Raw genomic sequence first — 21,838 nt, forward strand, 5'->3', positions numbered from 1 at the left:
CCCACTAAAAAACCCCAAATCCTTTCAAGCCCTCCTTGCGATGAACACCCCAAATCCCCTCCACGTATCCCAACTCGTCCACAAAGCTCCGCCCGGACAAAAACCCAAACTCCATCCTCAAATCCCCTTGTATCAACTGACATCCACAACCCCCCCCCTCCAACCCCAGCCCCAGGTTCCGAGGGGGCGGAGGCGAGGGCGGGCCAGGGATGCTGCGCACCTCCCCCGGCTGCGGAGGGGGCAGCGGGTGCGGGGCCGGGGGAGGACAGCGGGCGCCCGACGGTGAGAGCGCAGGGAGCCGAAGCGGGGACGGCCGCACAGAGCACCATGCGGGCACCGCTGCTGCTGCCGCTGCTCCCGCTGCTGCTGCACGGTAAGTGGCACCCGGAGCCGCCTCGTTGTTTTGCCTTCGCTTTGCTGTTTGGGTGTTTTTTGTTTTTTTTTTTTCGGGGGCTGAGCGCATCCAGCATCCTCCCTCTCTGCTTTCTACTTTACTCACTGGAAGCAACTGGGGAAGAAAGGTGTAAAAAAAGCACTCGGGGTGGTGTGTGCATGAATTTGGCTTTATTCAGCCTCTCGTTTAGAAACTAAATGCAGGAAACCATTGGAATTGCCAACTGGCAGCTCAACTTCGGGCGCGAATCTATAGGGCAGCGCGCCGCAGTGTTCGTTCCTTTATGCAACGCTGTGAGCTGAACGCGCTGCTTCTTCACAAAGCCCTTCAGTGGGGCACTGGAGCGGCGGTATGGAAAAGAGAGCATGGAGCATTGAGCCTCATGCAGCTCTTTTGGGGCCCCAAGTGTGGTCGGAGTTTGGGTTGGTGTCGTGGCTTGGATGTTGGGTTGGAGTCACAGCTGGACTTTGGGTCGGCATCATGGTTAGACTTAGGGTTGCAGTCATGGTTGGGCTTTAGGTTGGAGGCATCGTGGCAGTGATCCAGAGTGCATGGTGCTGTCCGGATTGAGCCCATGCCTTTGGTTTGCAGAGAGGTGGGAAAAAGATGAGGGGAGATGGCAAAGTCGGTGTTGGAGGTGGATAAAGGAGCTGGAGTGGTGGAGACCCTTTGCTGGGAGGGATTGGGGAGTTTGGGGAGCGGAGGTGTGGATGCTGTCTCAGGTGCTGTGAGAATGGCTGTGGGAGGGATGGTTTTGTCAGAGTGATGGTCTTAAATTGCACAGACAAGTAGCGGGGAAGTGAAATGCACAGATTGTTTTCGAAGTGAATAAAGGCAGGGAAGAGTTGGGGGATCTCTTGGTTGTATTCAGAGAGAAATGGGGGAAAAGAATAAAGGAGGAGGTGAAATCTTGCTTTGGGTCACATCGAACTGTGGAGCTGCACAGACTTTGATTCAAGGTAACAAAAGCTTGGGATCTCTGCGGAGGTAAATGCAGAGTGAAGGGAGGACCCTGGGGTCTGAACTGCATGGGGAATTATTGGCCGAGGTCAGGCTGGAATCTCTGCCTGCCCCTGTTTTATTGTTCTGCTGCTCATGGGTGTTACCGTGTCACCTCGTGGCATCTGGTCGTGGTGGGCACGCAGGTGGGAAGTCCTCATCTCTTCCTGGTGCTGACATGGGCTTTGCAAGAAAATTCTCTTGCTGTTAAAATGGTTCAGCCTCATTAAATTGGCATAAAGCAGGAGCTGTTAAGCAGGTTTTCTGGCGCTGGGCAAAATTTGGCTGAATTTGGCTTCTTGGAAGGTTTTGTGTTGTTTTTCAGAACGGAGTGCAGAGTGGGACAAAAACAGGCTTCAGCTCCAGGACGGTGCCCTGGGAAGTTAGAGGGACATGTTTCTACAGCACTCTCAAGTGATCCTATTACATATTTCTCGGAAATTATTTGATTAAATCCCTCAAAAAACAGCGTTTCCTTGCCATTAGTTGCTGCTCCTAAGGTTAGAAATAAGCTCCTTAGAGGTGCTTTTATGTTGTTCCTTGGGTGCTGGCACTGGGATTTTCTTCCTTCAGGGTCGAAATAGGTTTCCTTTGCAGCTGGGTGTTTGGGCTTGGGCATGACTGCTTGGCCAGGTCTTGCTGCTGGTCCCACCAGTGTTTATCTATCGTAACCATCTGCATTACTCAAGCAGTGCACCTCTTTTTCCACCAAATTGGGTAGAAATTGAGTTTGTAAATGAAACCAGAAGTTTTTTTGTGGCTTAAAGGAGTAACTGGGATGGAGCTCACTGCCACTTGCACTTGTTTTCTGTTTAATTTGGATGTGAAACTCATGAGTGAGCAGGGAGCTGGGTTTTGGGATGGTTTCTATTGCCGTGAGGAAGAAGGTGACAAGGTTGTGTTTGGGGCAGAGCAGAATTGGACCTTAGTTCTTAAGAGCAGCTCTTTGAGGTACAGCTATTTCACTACGAATGCTGCTTCCAGGTTTGTAGCTGATTCTGGAAAGATCCCCCCCTATTTCTCTTTTGCCATAAATCAGAATAAAATCACACTCGGACAAAGCACAGCCACTCCACATAAGAGATGCTGCACGTAAAACATGGGGCACATAACATCTTGAAATTCAGACAGCTTGTGAGGGGCCCTACGGGGTTGTAGCGTGCTCCCAGGATATTTTATTTATTCCTCCTACATATTAGATCTTCTGTCCCACTGGGGGCACAATAGCAGAATTGCATCAGGAAGAGTAAAACGATATGTTTTATCCTCAGAGGATTAAGAAGAGCCCCAAGCTCAAACCTGCCCTAAGGGCAGGAGCAGCCCTTACCCTTTGTCTGGCTCTAAACAAACACATCTCCGGGTTGCTGCCAAAACAGCCTTCTTCATTCCCAAAAGCTGCTCTGGTTTCCTGGTGCTTGGTGCTCGTGTTTGTCCAAGACAAGCTGTCAAAGACATGCATTCTTAAAATCCATCTGATTCATTGGATGCTAATGCTGAGATGGGCAGAAGCAGGAAATTGGTGGGTGCCAACAGGAGGAACAAAGTCATTAACTGAAGTGTTTTAAATTCAGCACTGAAGCAGAACGTGTATTCTCAAACAGTCGCTGCTGGAGGAACTTTGACAGGATTTTTGCAACTCATTTCCAACTCTTGCCATTTTAGCAGCGCAATACCTTTGATTCCCTGGTGGCAAAACAGATTCAGTAATGATACCCCATGGGTCTGTTTTAGGAGGCTTAATTAAAGGCTTGTTTGTAAAGCGCTTGAAGGTCCCTGGATGAAAGGAGTGGAGCCATGCAATACACTGATTTGATTCCAGATTGTTGCTTTAGAGGCTTGTGATGAGGAGGCTGGTGATCACTCATGTTGGTGGTGGCAGGAGACTGGCTGCAAATATCTGCTCTCAGCATTTGCAGAGAGGTTTGGGTAGCACTTCAGTTATTATTTCCCATTAAGTCCCGCATCCTCCGTCCCCACTTGCGCCCTCCAGAAAACGTAGGAATGCCAACACAGTGCAAGCAAACTCTGGAGTGTTTTGGGACAGTGGGATTTGGAAACTAAATTCCAGTCAGTGAGGATCCCTCAGGCTGTGCAGTATCCCCTGTGTTATTCTGGGTGTTACATCACTTTTCTAGAGCAGAGATTTGCTATCAGGATTTAGATACAGGATGCATCTATCCCACCTGCTCACATCCACATTGTATTTTGCCCCCTTCTTGCTCAGCTGCAAGTCCTTCACCACGTAGGCCCTTTGCCTTATCCCCGATGACCCACCATGGCACCCAGAGCCACGGTGCCTTCAGTAGCTCCTTCCACGTATGGTCCAAGCAGCTGGGACCAAGCCTGGTACAAACCCACACATAGGGGCACAGAACATCCTCCTTCCTGAACACCAAGCCAAGCATTCGCCTCACCTTCAGTCCTAAACGTCACAGAGGGGCTTGAACTCCACAGGAATCCAGGTGGCCCTGTTTGGTCCATTCCCCATGTGCAGGCATGTGTAATCTCACAAGCTCTCTGGAGCATTTTCTCATGCCCCTACCAACTTCCTCCTCAAAAATCTGTTTGTGATTGCTGCCTGCACAGCTCCTTCCGTAACCAGCCAGTCTCTGCGTAACGACGTTGTTCCTGAGTTGTTGCAATGCACGCCCTGCCTTTCAGAGAGCTCTTCAGCACATTTTGCTTCTGTTATTATTGTTATCCTAGAAGATGCATACAGTCATCTGTTAATTGTAGAATCATAGAATGGTCTGGGTTGAAAGGGACTTTAAAGATCACATAATTTGAGCCCCCCTGCCATGGGAAGGGATACCTCCCACTAAATCCAGGTGTTTAACGTCACAGCTGTTGTTCTCCAGCCACCTGTGCTCATAGAATCATAGAAACATTGAATATCCCGAGTTGGAAGGGACTCATCAGGATCATCGAGTCCAATCCCTGGCTCCACAGAGGACAAACCAGGGTGCATCTTGCTGCTGAATGCGCTTAGATGAGCTCACATGCCATAAAATATGCTAAGCACCCATAAGATGGAGCTGTTGGGGTTGAAACCATGGAGTATTTGGGGCATGATTTGCTGTTTTCTGCACAGATGTTGCACAGCCATATCAGAACTGTGTGCTATAGAAACCTGTCTTGGGATTCTTTGATGGGAGACAGCATTGCAGCTTGTGAGACAACCAGCCTTGGTGTTTGGGAATGTAGCTTCAGCTTCCTGCAGAATCCTTTCTATGTGCTGTTGGTGCTTGACCAAAGAATTGCTCTTTTCTCCTAAACTGTGTGGTGTGATGGTGTCCCATACCCTGAGGTGCTTTGTCATGCTGAATTCTTCATTATTTGGGAGCTTTGTCAAGTTTTAATGGCTCTAACTGCACATATTTCTGCTGTAGTGCTTGGCAGAAGCTTTGCAGTGCTTTACTCTGGAGGTCCCTGAGAAAGATGGAAGGAGGCAGGAGAGAAGTGCTCTCCTCATGCCACAGCTCCAGTTTTGAGATGCCTAAGCAGTGGGACTAGTCCATATCCAAAACCATTACGTTAGAGTTTAAACCCACCTGAAGTTAGCTGCCTGTTTTGAATTGCAAATAGTGCTAGAAATAATGAGTGCTTTGGACAGTCCTGGAAAATGCCAGTAGTAGCGTTCCTGCTACTACTACTGGTAGTGCAAAGCTTTGAGGTGGGATATTTGGCATGAGCTACATGGCGGGCTGCATGGATACTGGACTTGAGCCATAGAGTGTCTCAAGTCTCAGGTCTTTGAAAATTGCTGAGACCTCTTGGCAACCACCAGATGCCAGGATGCCTCCTCAACCCTATTGTGAAAAAAACCTCTGTGCTTCAAGATATAAAGTGAAGTTGCTCCAGACCCTTAAAAGCACCATTATTCTCCACTGATCATTTGCTTGTCAGGGCACAGATTTTCTTGCTGAAGTTTTCTCATCACCAGATGTGGCTGCTTTGCAAATCATTGTCTTTGCAGCACATGCTGCTCCACGTGCAGTTAGTACCTATTGCTTCCCATAAATAATGTACGTGTTGTGGTTTTCTTGGTCGCAGGCCAGCAGTGCTTACTTGTGTGTTGTGTGTGCTGCTGGTGACAGTTTGGTGACAGAGTATTGCAAGGAGGCAGGGAGAATGCAAAAGACTTATTAAAATTAACTCAGCACGACGCCTCAATGCCCAGAATAGAGCAGAGGGGCAAATGAATGGGAAAGAGCCTTCAGCTATGGTACAGCACCTGGTTTTAGATATGCATCTGTAATAAACCAGCTGCAAAAAGGCAGTGTCTGAATGCACTGTGCTCCCCACATTGTGATGTGCTTTCAGCATGGCTCAACTTGTACATAGCTCGTCCAAGGCACCGCTGCTCAACACAGTGATAGGGCCACCATCCTCTTATTCTGGGGAGAATTCAGATGTCTAATGAGCTGAGTGAGTCCGAAAAAGTGCAATGTAGCTGTGACTGTTCTGGAAAACAGGTCGTATGGGGAGGGGCTGAGGGAATTGGGATTGTCCAGTTTGGAAGAGAGGAGGCTCAGGGGAGACCTTATTGTTGTCTACAATGACATGAAAGGAGGTTGTGGCAAGGTGAGAGTTGGCCTTTTCTCCCTGGTAACAACAATAGAATGAGAGGGAATGGCTTTAAGTTGTGCCAGAGGAGTTCAGGTTGGATATTAGTTTCTTCTCAGAAGGAGTGACGGGGCATTGGAACAGGCTGCCCAGGGAGGTGGTAGAGCAGTGTTCAAGAAAAGGGCAGTTGTGGCACTGAGGGACATGGTTAGTGGGCATGGGTTGATGGTTGGACTGAATGACCTTAGTGGTCTTTTCCAACCATAATGATACTATGATTTAGACACTAGAGATTGGTATGTCCATGGATGATGCCCTGCAGAGTTTATGTTACACCAAAAGCATCCAGGATCTGCCCTCAGAAATACTGATCTTGTGTAACAGTATCTGTTTAGAAACATCCAAAAATGTGGGTTTGGAGACGTGTTCTTGGTGGGTCAGGAGTACACCACAAAGACGGCAGCATGTAAGGCAGATGGGAAGAACAGTCTTTGGGTTTAAATCAAGGCTGTGTTTGAACCTGAGTGCAGGACGTGTGCCTTAAAAACAGGCAGATGGGATTTGCAAGGAAATCTCCAAAATGGAACAGTTAATATTTTATTTCTGAGTTACTCCCATTGTAGATGTTGCCCTGAGGTTAGCTTCATATTCTTAGCACCCAAAATAAAAGCTGGATTAATCCAGCAGGTTTTTTTTTTTTCTTTGCAAATTCAACGTGCGTGCAGCTTTGGTCTTCCAGCACATGTGCATAGTGTTAGAGAGAAGATGGTCATTTTGCAGTGGTAGCATACGGCCTTAGTTATTAATGAGAGAGGCTGAATTTTTCTCTCTCCGCCTTAATTGATTTTAGTAATTCTAACTGAAGGAGATAGAAACTGGCTTAGAGTTACTCAGCTGTAGTACTTAAAGATACATTAAATCTGCGTGCTGGCTATTGTAAGAAAGGAGGAGACACGCTTATCAGGCATTAATTCCAAGTGGTTTCTGCTAAACACAGGCCAAGAGAGAATGCAAGATTTCTAACTCTGGCAGAGTGAATTTGAAAGGGTTTGCAGGTTTTGGAGAAACTGCGTTTGAAAAAAGCCCTTCTCTGAAGCGTGATAGCAAAAACGCTGTTTTTTTCTCCCCCCCAGAGTCTAAAGGCAGAAGGGTGAGATAAGAAATTCCACCACAAACGCAGTGAGGAAAAAAAAAAGTCAAAAGTTTAAATGACACTGCCTGGATAGCTTTCAGGGTGACTATTACACCTTGCTTATCACAGCACTGTGTTCCTCGACTGTGAGAAAGGGCAGAGTGGGCAAAGCGGTGCACTGCATTCCCCAGCACATATCCAATTAGCACCAGCTGTATTGATACAACTTTTCCCTGGATAATTGCAAATGGTTGCAGCAGTACCAGGAGCTGAGGTGGACCCACGAGCAAGAGATATGCTGCGTTCCTCAGCTCTTTTGTAGCTTTCTTAGTGAGGAGCCGAATAGACTTGATGGGGGATGATTTAAAACGTTCAATCAGTTGTTTTAAAAATAATTGAATGGGTTGTATCTAAAAAAGTCACCCTCCCAGCTGACTGCAGGAGTTCTTAGTTTTGTAAAAGGGGGTCGGCATGAAGTTAAAGGTTTGATGGGTATGAAGCATGTATTTTTTATGCTCACTTCATTGTGTCTGAGGCTTAGCGTTGTCATTGGCAGCATGCAAGTATGTTCAGAGCTTCTGAGGAGTGTTATTAAATATATACATATTCTAAATAAGCAATTACACCCCTATATCTGGGCAACCTGCTCCAGTAACGGTTGTGAAGCACTGGCACAGGCTGCCCACATTGGTGGTGGGTGCCCCAATTGCAGGGGAGTTGGACTAGATGGCCTTTACGGTCCCTTCCAACTCAAACGATTCTATGATTCTGCAAATTATAGTTGTTCTTGTTATACCTTTCTAATTTATCAACCAACAGAAGAGATGCCTAAGGCACAGTCAAGGGAAGAATGTTTTCTAGCGTGTTCTAGGTGAGCTAATATTAAGCCTCTTCAATAGAGATTGCTATTGCACCACTTCCAACCCAGCATTTTATTTCATAAAATCTTTTGGCCGTGTTCTCCCTCTTTAGCTGATGGTGACCTGATTTGGTTTCAGAGCCTGCATCTGTTTGTTCCCACAGGTTTCTCTTGGCAAGATGGAGAACATAATAACTCACAGTAAATGCACAAAACAGCTCCCACCCTGCTCTTTTTTTTTCTTTTTCTTTTATTTAATAATGCTGTGTTTTCAGATGGATCAGTTCTCTGATCTGACTCAGCACACTGTGACAGTGTTCATATTCGTGCAGGGCAGTGCCTCTTTCAAAATGCATATGGTTTGATGCCAAGTTAAAGCAATGCTATAAGCACACCGAAATCATCCGTGGCAATGAAAGGTTGGATTGCAGCAGTGTGGTGTGCTACAAATGGAATGAGCCTGCACCTGCCATAGGGCTCCTTGCAAACCCTGAGTTGACCAAGAGGCAACCAAGGCAAACTATGAGCAAAACGAGACATGACATCCCATTGGCTGTGAGGCCAGCAGTCAAATCACCCTCTTGACCTCAATTTTCAAGCATGCAGGAGTTAATCTCAGCATACCCCAGTGGCTTTTGAGATCATCAGCGCTGCACTTACCTGAGCCTCAGGTAGTTCACATGTAGATGCTGACCTCCTTGGTACAGGTGATAAATTTTCCCATCTTGAATAGTCATGTAATGTATCGTAAAAAAATGCATTCTGAGCTTCTTACAACCCCCTAGCACTGAAATTATTCTGTTTCCTTAAGTTTTTCCCAGACTGCTGAAAAAAAAAAAAAAAACCCTCCAAACTCTCACTCTGTGCAATTTGTAGGCTTCTAAAAGACAGGTCCTTGAGGTACCAATGAGTCCCCATTATCCACATTCAATACAGGAACGTGCTTTTTCTCATTAAAACCTTACAAAGGGTTCAAAACTTCCTTTTACTGCAAAGTGCTTTGATTTAAATTGATGTGGCTTAAATTAGGAATTTCAATCATGGTTTAAAATAAGGAAGCAAAAAGTCTTTATTGGAATGATTTCATTTTAATCATGCTTTTCATTTCCAATTCATAGCTATATCCCTTACGCAAGGTTGATTCCCCTTGGTTGCTCACTGTAAAACATGGAAATTTACAGGCTGCTGTTACCTTTCAGCTGTATTTTCTAACTGGGTAGTCACACTTTGAACATGTTTGTTTAAACAGCTATATAGGCTGCCACCACTCTGTTTTGATTTTTAATGTGTACATCTTTCAGGTCTCCCTAGGAAATGCTGAACGGCACTAACTTTGGGCTCGTTGCAGGCAACCACTCTTTACTCATGAGTGAAATTTCTGTTAAACTGACAGATGTGAAACAGCATTTGAAATTCTTCTAAGATACATCAGGCAACCCAGGACCAAGGATACCTAACCCATACACTTTTCAACACGCTTTCGAGATTAAAACTAAGAAACTTACTGAGCAAATCTCAAGTGTCAATCTCAGATGGAGTTAGTGACTGAAATGAATTGTTTCTTGTCCCTGGGGGGTTGTGAATAAACAGGAGTCGTTCTCTTAAATCTCACTTTTACTGTTTAAAACAGGAGAGAAAGCTATTTTATTTTTCAGCTGCCAGTTCCCAGTTGCTTTCGCAGCTTAAAATTAACCATTGGTGGAATTGCTGAATGCGTCTTTCTATTATATGCAGAGAGGCTGGGCACTGGAAAAAAAAAGGAAAAAAAGGAAGGAAAAAAAAAAAAAAAAACAAGGTTAGGATTAGGGTTAACTTTCTTTAATTGGCTCAACAGTTTTTGTCTTGCATCCAAATCCCATCTCATTTAGTGCTGAAAAATCCCCAAGCGCCGTGGATGTTCCATTTGAATTTATACTTAGCGCAGTGTATTGTTTGCAATGAATATGTATATATCTCCTGTTTGATGCTAGATGACACATTCATCCTTTCAGAAAATAGAAGGTGACCTCATCTCTCCAGGACAGTGACCCATGGTAGTGCAGGTCTTTCTTCCCCACGGAACAGCAGCTTGGACCAGTCCTTGTGTCCAGGAGAGCAATGTAGCCTGGCAGATCCTGGTGAGCTTCCATCCATGCACACTGCATGGCCATCATGGGGATCTTGGAAGCACAGAGAGTAGTAAGTTCAACCTCCCTTCTTTTTTCTGAACTAAAACCCTATTAAATAGACAACTGTGTGAAACCTGGGGGAACCTGGATCCTCTCAGCTAGGCCGTTTAGATCCATCTCTGTGATGATCCTGTATGAGAACACTTTCTCCAATTGGCTTGATGATTAAACATCATGATTAAGGCAACAAACACACAAAAAGAAAACAATTTGATAATATGATATTGCAGTGTCTTGAGCTCCTCACCATAGGAGGATACTCTCAAAGGATGTTTTCATTAGGAGGCTGTTCAGCATGATCACTGCCACCAAGATGATTGTGGTTGCTGCTCCTGCCATCACTGTTCTGCATGTATCTGTTGCAGCTATTGGGGTATCACCTCCATTGTATGGAGGTGTATGCCAAAATACATCAGTTAAGATTGCTAAAATTGCCTGAAGTGTCACAGCTGGAGGCAGGTCAAGACAAAGGACGCACTAAGATCATTCAGGCCCTGGGCTGGATCTTGCAGCCCTCACTTTGTGCTTCTCCAGGCCAAATCCCTCACAGGCTGCCGGGGGTATCAGTGTCTCAGGATGGCCATACTGTGGTGAAGTGCTGTCACGCAGAACAGTTCTCAAAATCTAGCCTGTAATTTACCATCTCACCCTAAACTGCTTTTTCTGTGGGGCTTTCCAACAAAGAGAAGGCTGATGGCAGATTTGGTGGTGTTAATACCTGATGAGGGCAAAGATGGCCAATACTTCCACCACTGTGTGCTGTGTGATCAAAGACAAAGCCTACCATCCATCACTATCCACATTTGCTTTGTTGGTGTTCCTCCCAGTCGTGGCCTCAACTGGTGAGGGCAATTTAGGGCAGCTAACCTGGGGAAAATAAAGCTGTTCTTTCTGCCAAGGAAGTGACACAAGGGTGGAACTGGTGGTCAATGAAAAGTAGGCATCTAAGGCTGTGTTGCAGCAGGGTGTGTTGTCTTGTGGGGGACATATAATTTGTATGGTCCAGTAATGGGGTGAGAAATGCAGAAATCTAAGCTGAGAAAGAAAAGAGCTATTTCTCTGTTAAAAAAATTAAAAAATTAAAAAATGAAATCCAGCTCTTTTGTGCTCTGTAAAGTCTGGCCATGGGTAGCTGACACCTGCACAAGGTAAAGTTTTGGGGGGGTTTAAGGATTTTTGGTGGCACAGCCAGCCCTGAAGGTGCAAGGCTGTCTTTCCTCTGATCCCATTAGAAACAGAGATTGCGGCGGCTCATCCACATTGCTGATAGAAGCACAGAAACTCCTTCTCAGAGCACATAGTGAGCAGCTCAATAGGTATCAGGCTGTGTACAGAGCTGCATGACGGTGCTTATGGAGGAGAAAGTGGAGAGGAATGCAAGGAGCTGCATTTTCAACACAGCTCAAAGATGCCAAGCTCGGAGCTGGCTGGTGATTGCTGAGGCCCTTGCTGTGTTTTTGATGAGAAGAGGAAGGAAAATTTTGATGCTGGGTAATTGCACTCTGCTTTTCCAGCTTCCTTTTCTAATTGCCTGTAGGATTTTTTGGCATAGCGACCACAGAGGTGCTTCCAGCCCTAACCTCCAAACACCCACAGGATCCTGCCCCAGGAACAGGGCTGCTATGGGCTGAAAGCCCTCAGCTAAGATACAGACTGTGTAAACTACCAAATTCACGTGTAGCTTGTGAACTTGGTGAGAAATAATCCTAGGAGAGTCCTGCCGAAGGAGTGCCGGCAGTTTGGTGCTTGTGTTTGAGCTGGAGGAATTCGGTGGTAGCTCTACGCTTTGTCTTCCCATCAGTGTGTTTTGTGGGGCTGCTCCAATCTGTAGTGATGTAAGCTGCTTTCCTTGCTGGCAGCAGCGCCGCGGGCTGCCCCCAGCCCAGCTGGCTTTTTCGGGAGGTTGCCTGCTAATCCAGCTCAGAGGGCAGGGCTTTGTTTCCGTCTCTACTGACTAAGGGGGGTGGGGGGGTGAGGAAGGTGCAGCTCTTGTGTAGTTTCTGTAGGGATTTTGGTTCGGTGTGAGCACAGCAGGCGACAAGGGAATAAGATTTCGCCTCTGCTCAGATCTGGCAGGAGAATATACTTACCAACAGCCACAGTTCTGTGCAACAGGACTATCCTTTTCTGTGATGGACAGGTGATTAGGAGAAATCTGTAGGCAGATTTCACATATTTTTCGCATGTTTTTCCCCCCATAAGGCTTATTATAGCAACTCATTACCACTTGGATCTCACTACATATCCCTAAATTCAAGGTCTGCAAGTTGTCCAGTCCTGTTCAACTCATGGCTATAACATGAAGCCTGTGAGACTGGGAAAAGGAGGTTTGCTCTCCTTGATGACATAAATTCACAGAATCATAGAATGGTTTGGGTTGGAAGGAACCTTTCAGATCATCTAGTTTCAACTCCCCTGCTATAGGCAGGGACACCTCACTCTAGACCAGGCTGCTCAAAGCCCCATCTAGCCTGTCCTTGAATGCTTCCAGGGAGGGAAGACTAATGTGTTTGTATAATAGCAATAAATATCACCTTTTGGGTACAGCTGGAGCTGGTGTGGATGTGAGCCAGTTTCTTTTCTTAGAGGTCTTTTCTTACCTTGATGATTCTATTAGGGACATGGTTTAGTGGGCATGGTTGTGATGGTTTGACAGTTGAACTTGATCTTATGGTCTTGATGATTCATTGATTTTGCATGGTTCTTCTGTTTGGGAGAGCAGATGACAGGCTTGCTAGTTAAGTAATTGCAACAACAGTCAATACCAAGCATTGCTAAAAGTCACTGTTTGCTTTTGAAGCCTCAGCTCTCCCTTGCTTCCATGATCAGTATGTCCAATGCCTGATTTCTGAGAGCTGTCCTGACTGAAGTCAAAGACTATTTTGCCCTGATAATAATAACCAGATACATCTGGAGGAGCTGATGGTGCTTTCCTTAAAGTGTGTGTGTGGATTTTCAGTTTTCTCTTTTGCCTTTCTGTAATTGAATGTCCTGGTTTCCTTGTGTCTCATAGAGTAGTTTTTGCAACAAGACTGCTTTGAATTGGCAGTGATCACTTGCAGACAGAGTTGTTCAAACAGTAGCAGCCTTTTCTGGTGTACCACATGCCCAGCATGGGCTGAATTTGCTGTCCCTCTTTCTTCCCATTACTGCTCCCTAGCTGCAGGATTACCACCAGTAGTATCCACTGAATCCCAACTCATTGCCCCATCCATCACTCTTCTGGTGCCTTTCTGTGGGTCCCATCAAAGACCCAACCTGCAGTCACTCTTTTTTTCCCATCTCCAGCTCCATCATGACTTTAGGTCAGTTTTCTAAAAGAAACACCCAAACTTATTTGTCAGAGCTTCACTGCTGTGCTATAAGCAGTGATCCGGTCTCTGCAGTTCCAGGAGCAGAGTAATTTGGATAATATCATCAAGCCCAGCACCAGTCCTCCTTTTCTGCCCACTGCTCTGCACCTTTTCAAGCATGGTGTTTGCAGACCTGACAGCTTCTCTAAAGCGAAAGGGGAGGATGATTAACAACAGGGAGGGGGTGCAGATCCTTCTTCCTTCCTGCTTCCTTTACTCCCTTTGCTTCCTTCCCTTGCCCTGTCATGCCTGACTGCTGCACGACTGCCAGACATGGCCATGCCGCTTTGCAGCCAGGAGGGAGAAGGATTTTGGTGGCAGGGAGATGTCACTGAAGCCCTGAACTCTAAAGCTAACACAGATGCAGATATTTTTCCATTCAGAGCCCTGGGAGTATGGGTACCGCGAGCTCTCCTTTCTGCAAGATGCCATGTAGTATTTCTTCTCCTAACTAGTGATTCTATTCATGCTCAAACCCACTACCTAGACCTTCTGGTCCAGAGACAGATGTTGAGTTTTTGAGGAGCTGAATATGACCCCTGTTGCATGCCATGCTTGTATTGTATTTTTCAGCACACAATAATGCCACAGCTTGTTTGAACTGTGTGCAAAACGCTGAATCCTCGACCTAGTGACATCCTACAACTTCCCATGCTCTTCTGCTTGGCTCTAACCACACAGGAATCCCACTCCTTGCTGGGAGAACAACATTGTTCCCCTTTTGACTCATAACAATGAGGTCACTGGGCTGGAAAGACAATGTCACTCAGCAGCCAAGAACCCAGCTGGCTGGTCCTGGTTGTGTCTCATCTCCTATGACAAAACCACATTCGATTTGACTAATTAAAACTGTTGCAGGCTCTGTCTTGACCAGAATGTGCATTGTTTTTCATAAACATCAAGTCAGGACAGTTGGCCAACTTATTAGTGAGAGCCTTCTTCTTTCTCCACCTTCACTACTTGCTATGTAAGCCTATATTCCTTTTCCTAGCAACAGACAAACCATCTCAGAGATATGCCACCATATGCTTCAGAGCCAGATACATGTTTAAAGAAGGACCTAGGGCCATCAGGACATTCCATCCAGAGCCCATTCTCTCCAGCATGAACCAGCTCAAAACATTTTAAGATGGCTGTATTGCCATCCAGCTTTAGTTGGACACACAGTATTTTGGTGTCCCTGCTTTTGAGTTTGATATTGCACCTATGGCACTGGGTTCCATTCCCCAAATACCCCACACAGAACAATTTGCCTGGCCCATGCACCCAATGGATGGACAAACTTCAACACAGAACTGGCTGAAGAAAGAAGATGTATTTCTACTTGCTTATGAATTATCTTTTCATCTTTCCCTTTATGCACTTTTTGGGTGGTAAAGGCACAGTACCCACACATAAGCAGGGAAATGTCCAAGCACTGTGCCAGCAATCTGCGCATCCGCCATAAATCTCAATGTCCCCCCACTGCAGTGTTGGGACCAGGGGCTGCAGCCTTCTCTGCTTCATAGACAAAGAGGTTTTGAACGCCTGAGACCAGTGGGCACTTCTTCTCTCATCATTTCTTGCTCTTATTGCCATTCTGAGTAAGAAGTAAGAAGTACTGAATAAAAATGCCCTAAGAGACTTCTCAGAATAAGTAATGTTTAGTGCTGACACATTGCGATTTCCTTAAAGCCCCAATTTTTTTTTTTCCTGTCCACAGTGCAATTGTCTGAAATCAGATTCATCTTTTTTTGCTGCCCAGGCCCAGCTGAGCAGGAGTGCTGGGTGTATGTTTACCTCGACTGCTGTCCCAGCCCTAAAGCACAGCAGCCGCTTCTTTTGAAGAACACACAAAGCAAGGAAGAGGAGCCATTGTTTGGAAGGAAGTTGAATTATAATGTAATAGACTCTCATGGGAATTAGTGTTATTAATTATTTGTATTGCTGTGGCACCCAACCAAGATTGGGGCCCTGGTAAGCAAGGTGTTAGACTGGCCTGTAAATGAAGATAGCTCCTCCATATGAAATTCATCTGGTTTTGTGTGTAGGGGTGGGGGAAATGTGGAAGGGATAGATTAAATATGTCACCAGGGTTATTTTGGAGAGCTATGGCTGAGCAAGGATGAGCAATGCATCACTCTTAGAAGAGCATCCTTCCTCTCAGGAGGGGAAATGGTTAAGGCTCATCTGCTTTCCTGCCCACAGCAGCAAAGAGAGAATTGCATAACAAATGTGCTGTGCAGAAGAATCCTCCATCAGGAAAGTACTGAAAAAGGTCATCTCTCACTGTTTGCATCTTTCATCAGTGATTCCTGTGATCATGTGTTTTATGTTAAGGATGGGGAGAGCGGGAGCTGCTGAGTTTGAAGAACAAAAGTTCTTCAAGTGGAAACTGAGTCCCAACGCACTTATTAAAAAAAATAAAAATAAAGGAGCTGAAATGGATGTTCTTTTTCCCTATAAAACCAATTGCTTCTGGATAGTTAAATAATGAGGCAGTTATGAATTTGCCAACAATAGAAGTTGATCTGATTACACAGCTTTAAAGCCAGATCGTCACTGGGGCCACTTGGTGGGAAAGCAACTCTGTGCCAGTCAGTCTTTAAATAGTTTTGAATAGGAGGGAGGGTGAGATGCGTCCTTCCCTTCCTAGGCTCTCCCCACTTAAAGAATAGTCCCAAGCCTCCTGCCAAGAGCATCGTGTCCAGCCGTTGCCCAAAGGCTCCACTTGCATGCACAGCTATACAAATGTATTGACATGCATACGTATATGTGTGTGTATACATAGAGCTCCAAATGATCCGGGAAGACCCCACCCAGAGGGAGTTGTGGGTGGGAGCTGAAGAAAAAAGGTGGGACCTGAAATAGCACGGACACACAAAGGATCACAAGGAAATGTGGAGCCCTCCTTGTGACGTTAACAGGAAATCTCCAGGCTGCTGGTTCCGTAGCCCTGGCTTGCCAAGGTCATGGAGGGGATTGAACCCAGCAAAGGGGCTGATCCTGATGTCCAGCTCAGCTCCCCTACAAAAAGCACTAGGAGAGACCCACAGCCAGGCTGGATGGGACCCTTGGCATCCTGATCTAATGCTTGGCCTAGCAGTCTTCAACTTGGTCTGAGGCATGGGTTGAACTAGGTGATCTTTGAGGTCCCTTCCAACCTAAGTCATTCTATAATTCTGTGTAGTGGCAGCTTTAATCTGGGCGAAGGTTCGCAGATACTCCATGAAGTGTTTGTGGAGGAGCCCATCCCCAGCACAGTCAAAAAATGCAGCAAAAGCAGAAAGCATTGAAGAACTAATGCTTCACTAGGAATCACACAAATTTTTACCAAGAGAAGCTGGGATCTGTGTGGATATCACTGGTGCCTCCTGGAGGTGGCTGCCTACATCATTTAGCATCATCTTCATCTACTTCACATCATGCTTCAAGCCTCTATGGACCAAAGATGGATCCAGCTCATCACCTTTGGGTCCATCCTGACTTGGTGGTGGGTGTTGCATGTTGACCCTGAAAAGGTTAAACATTGGGCTGATGGCATGACTCACCAGAAGCTCTGGACACACAAAGAAGGGCGAGGCTGTGGGTCTTATCACAGCCTCCCATCACTCTTCCGCTGGCCATTTTCACTCTCAGGACAGGCGAGCATCCTCCAAGTCCTGCCCAGAGCAAGGCTCTGCCAGAGGCTTGAAGCCTCTAGGAGGGAGCAGAGGCTATCCTGGGAGGGTGATTCCTGCTGTAAATCTTAGGGGAGGAGGGGAGGAAAGGGAGGTGCATAGAAGTGCAGACAGCACTTTGTGATGCTGCAGTGGTGCCATGTGCCAGCGCAAACTGACCTCTCCATCACCCATCTACCCTATATTTCCTGTACATTGGGGCTGCTTGTGGTGAGGCTGAGATTTCCTTGTTCCTCTAGTTTCACTGTTCTCATCCTTAAGGTTGCAGATCAGACCTCCTCTGTGCTGGACCTCCAGCCTCTCCTGGAGGCTGACATCCTCACTTCTGCAGCATTCATCACTTTGGAAGACCATCATGGCCTCCATCTCTCATTGAGCAAATCCAGGCACATAGCCAATGCATGGCACCTGAGTGACATTAGGCGAGAAAACACTTCAGTAGCGCTGACCAGCTGGCACAGTTTCAGATAGCAGTATAGTAGGGCCAAGTCCTAACTCATCTTGCTCAATATGAACCCAAATATGAATCCGGCCAGCTGGAGAGGAAGGCAAGACATTGAGTAGGGTAGGAAAACCCACCTTTGCTGACACTGGAGCAGGAGAGGAAGGTGCACCCCATCCCTGATGTTTGGTTGGTATTTGTGCCAAATGTTACGTTTGGGGGCTTGCTTCTGTGGAGACCATCACCAGATCTCTCCTAAATTAGCATTCTTAAACTGCATCTTGCCTTCCTCCCACTGCATTTTGGCATTCAGGGCTAAGGAGACTTTAATTTGATTTAACCCACTTCATTTTGGCTAAATGGAATGAAGGTTGATTTAAGCTGAACAAGAGTGGCCACCTGGTGGGTTGTGTTCACTTTGATTAATCCACTCTGAAATCATGCCTTCTTTTAATTTTAGATTAATTTTCCTGAGTACTTCGGTGTAGACAAGCCATCAGGCTGAATGAAAATCAGTTCCTATCTCACTGGTTCATGTCCTGGCTCCCTCTCAAGTTGTCTGTAGTAGTCTTCCACGAAAAACAAGTCAGGGATGATTCAGTTTTCTGGGATAGAAAACACAGGGAGGAACAACTTGTCTATTTCAAAGAATAAAAATGTCCCCTCGCCATCCTCACACAGCCTTCAACCCTCACTGTAAAGAGTTGGTGATGTTGGGTGTTCTTCTGGAGGAGTCAAGTCAGCATTGCCAACCTAGTAGTCTTATCCAGGCTCTTGCTCCTTCCTGCAGATCTCAAATGCCTATCCAAATTGAGACAAGTTTAGGCTTTTAATCTTGTTTGTCTTTTTTTTTTTTTTAAATCAGACTTTTTAGCACTTATAGAATCAAAAGAATCGAAAGAATAGAAACCCATTTGCTTAGGTTGTAAGGCACCTAAAAGATCAATGGGTTACAAACCCGTTGTGAGTAGGGATGCCACCCAACTGGATCAGAGCTGAAAGGGCTTATTAGGGACTTAAAGCTCAGAAACTACACAAGGAGAATCCCAAATGTTTTTTGTATAGCAAGGTTATGTGATCTTACAGCATTTTTGTGATTTTCATTGTCATTTTGATTCATGGCCACTGTTCAGGGCTAAAGGTAGCTGGGCTTTACCCTGCTGCAGAGCAACTGTTGGAGCCCATTACTCAGTGTAAACCTTGATTTTCTTCCAAAGGCCCTGGGTGACTTCTGCAGAAATAGAGAGCTAAATATACCAGGCTTTATGTCCTTCAGCCACTGGCTGCAGGTGGAAAACTCTCTTGCTGAGCTTTGTATGAAGGAGATTGCTGCTCCTTTGATACAGGAGGTCATCTCACTGCAACAAATCTTGCTTCAAAGAAACAAGGCCATCACAGGATGACTCCACTCTGATGGCACAGAGGAGGTATGAGAAGGGCAGGAACATGGCTCTGAGCTTCAGAGCATCCGCCTGGGCTGAGACACGCAGCTTTTTTGGCTTCTGCTCCCAGTGTTTCCGCTCCAGCAGCTCCACTACAGCTTCCTGAGCAATGAGGCATTTCTGCATGGGCTGCAAAGGGCCCCCGTTTCATTTTGCAGCCTGGGAAAGGTGTGGAGATGGAGCAGATGCTCTTCCAAATCCCAGCAACCCCAATGGAAAGAGGATGTTTCCAAGCTCAGTGATAATGTCAGGGAGTAGAATGTGTCTGTGTGTCTGTTTGCCTCCCTGACAACCTTGTGTGAAGGCTTTTCATTTTCCACAGTAGTCTTCCTGTCTGCTTTTGATTGTTTTTTCCTCTTCACTTCCTAGATAGCTATAGCCTGTCCGTGAGAAGAGTCGTGGAGACACATGGCCTAAATAGGATGTTCAGAGGCATGCTCCTAAATAAAATGTGCCATGTGTATTCGTGACAGGCTGAACTGGAGCTTGGTCCGCCTTGTTGCCTGTGTCTGGAGGTGACCATACAGATGGCACTACCTGGAATGGACCAGTTGGATCCTCTTGGGTGGAAGATGCCACTGTCCGATCTCAATTTCACAACAGTACCCAGTCCTCAAAGGGAAACTCAGGAGAGGACCAAGTGTGGTGTGAAGGACAACTTAATGAGAATGTTTTTGAGAAGACAGGAGTGTGAAGTGCTGAGATCCTTCTGCTCCACCAGTCCGCTGGGCAGTCATTAATTAGCGTGGCAAAGAAATGCATTTCTGCCTCCCAAAATGCAGTGTTTAGAGAGGCCAAGGGAGTGAAGAGGAGAGAGGCTGGGATTGCAGGGGAAGAGCAGTGTGTCCAATAGGGAGACATGCCTTTGGATGATCTTTAATATTTGTCATGCTTCCAAATGAAACAGCAGACAAGCTGAGCTGGCTGAAATACAGAAAGAGCTGATGGGGAATTTGTTAATGAGGCATATTTCTCATCAGAAAATGCCAGTTCATCAGAACCTGCATTTCAGGGGCCTGTGTCACAATCCTGGCGCTAAAGATGGCACTAAAGATGCCTCAGGACACAGGTGGATTTCTTGGCTAAAACCAAGGCGGTTTGTCAGTATTATTGCCTTGATTTCATGGTCACTCACATGCAAGAGCTAATCTGCACCAAATTGCAGGGTCGTATCAATAAAGCCTCATCACAGCAGAATCAAGGAGGTTCCCTGCTGAAAACAAGCCTGGTGGTTTTAAACCAGAGTCCAACAATGCTCATTTCTTTCCTGAGCAATGCTGCAGTGCTAATTAGACTCAACCATCAGGTCTCGTCTTTAATATTTTGAAATGCAGTGCTGTCAAAAACGTTTTGCAACCATTTTTCTTCTGGCAGGATTTTGGAGAGGATAAAAAGCCATGTATCAGCAAATTGGATTGACAGATGAGTGTCTGAAAGTGCTCTGTCAGCAGCTGTTGGACCTTTCTTCACCTACTCACCTGGGAAGCCAAGTTGCTCTATGGCCTGGCTGAAAACATTTTGTAATGTTGATGGTGAGATCAGCAGCAAAGCGGGCAGGCAGTGCCATCTTCAAGAAGGTGTATTGTTTTGATGACAGAATCACAGAGTTGCAAGGGCTGCAAGGGACTTCTGAGGATCCAGTCCTCTTACCAAAGCAGGTTCCCTACAGTGGGTCATACAGGAGAGTGTCCAGCTGGGTCTTCAATATCTCCATGATATCTCATGATGTTGAAGATGCATCTTTGCCAAGGGTAAGAGTAACATGAATGCTAACTTACTGTATCCCTCACCAAAATCCCAGCAGGGAGTTTGGAAGGATGATGCTGTTTGGATCCCATCTTGCCCTAAACAAAGAGTTAAAGAGCCCAAGAGCCTCTACACAAGCAAAATCAAAAATCCCAGCAAAGTGACCACTGGCTTTGGTAGCCCAGCTGAATTCCAGGATAAATAACTCTACACTGTGATACTCTGCCAATCTGGACACCCTCACAGTTTTGAAAGGAGGTGACAAATTTCCTGTCCACTGCAGTGACTGTGTGCTGTTCCTGCTCAGACAGGGCTGCATTTTTTCAGGGATAAAGCACTCCACTTGATCAGGAGCATCCTCACTGACTTTGGTCCATGCAGTCCCCTGGCAATGACCACTCCTGTAGCCTCAGCCCCGGCTCTCCCTTTGACAGACACAACCCATTGCCCCTATTTTATCAGAAAAAACTGCAAAAGGAGAGGAAAATAGGAACTTCCTAAAACCTGGCTCATATCCCCTCCCCTTCCCCCGTTGCTGGGTCTCTGCAGCTTTCTCATCCCGCCTTGGGAGGAGCAGGAGCCGGCTGGCGCGAGGCTTTGAGCCGGGTTCAGCCCACCGGCATGGGGTGTGTCACCCACCATTTCCTAAGTTATTCTTTCGGGCTTCCTTTTCTCACTATTAATAGATTTTTAGCCAATCTGAGCCATTTCAAAAAGGTGGTCAAGGGGGGGGAGGTGTTCCTGAAATAGGAAGCGGGAAGCTCTTGGGAAGGGAATTAATTGAACCAGAGGAGCTGCATGGAGAGGAGGTGGCTTTGGATGGACAGGACATGTCCTTTCACTTTGCGTTTTGCACGGATGTGTTTCCTTTTTTGTTTTGTGCTCCAACTCGTGGCCTTTCCAACCAAGCTGCTTCCCTCCAAGCTTCTACAGTTGGATGTGAGGAAAATGCTCTTCTCAGAAAGAGTGGTGAGATATTGGCAAGGCTGCCCAGGGAGGTGGTGGAGTTACCATCCCTGTGGGTGTTCAAGCAAAGGGCAGATGTGGCACTGAGGGACGTGATTTGTGGGCATGGGGA

The 21,838-nt window shown here is 46.2% G+C and overlaps 1 protein-coding gene across 3 annotated transcripts in view; it reads left to right on the plus strand.

Annotated features, from left to right (window-relative positions):
* The first annotated feature begins 216 nt into the window (after window positions 1-216).
* The window catches only part of PODXL (podocalyxin like), a 40,453-nt gene continuing 18,831 nt past the window's right edge, over window positions 217-21,838 (plus strand). For all 3 annotated transcript variants that reach the window (XM_010712988.3, XM_010713057.3, XM_010713198.3), the window contains exon 1: window positions 217-373. In XM_010712988.3, coding sequence (XP_010711290.1) covers window positions 328-373 — 46 coding nt within the window. In that variant the 5' untranslated portion in view covers window positions 217-327. The remainder of the gene's footprint in view (window positions 374-21,838) is intronic.

Source organism: Meleagris gallopavo, chromosome 1 (genome assembly GCF_905368555.1).
Source record: "Meleagris gallopavo chromosome 1, MGAL_WU_HG_1.1, whole genome shotgun sequence".
In the NCBI taxonomy this organism is placed as follows: Eukaryota; Metazoa; Chordata; class Aves; order Galliformes; family Phasianidae; genus Meleagris; species Meleagris gallopavo.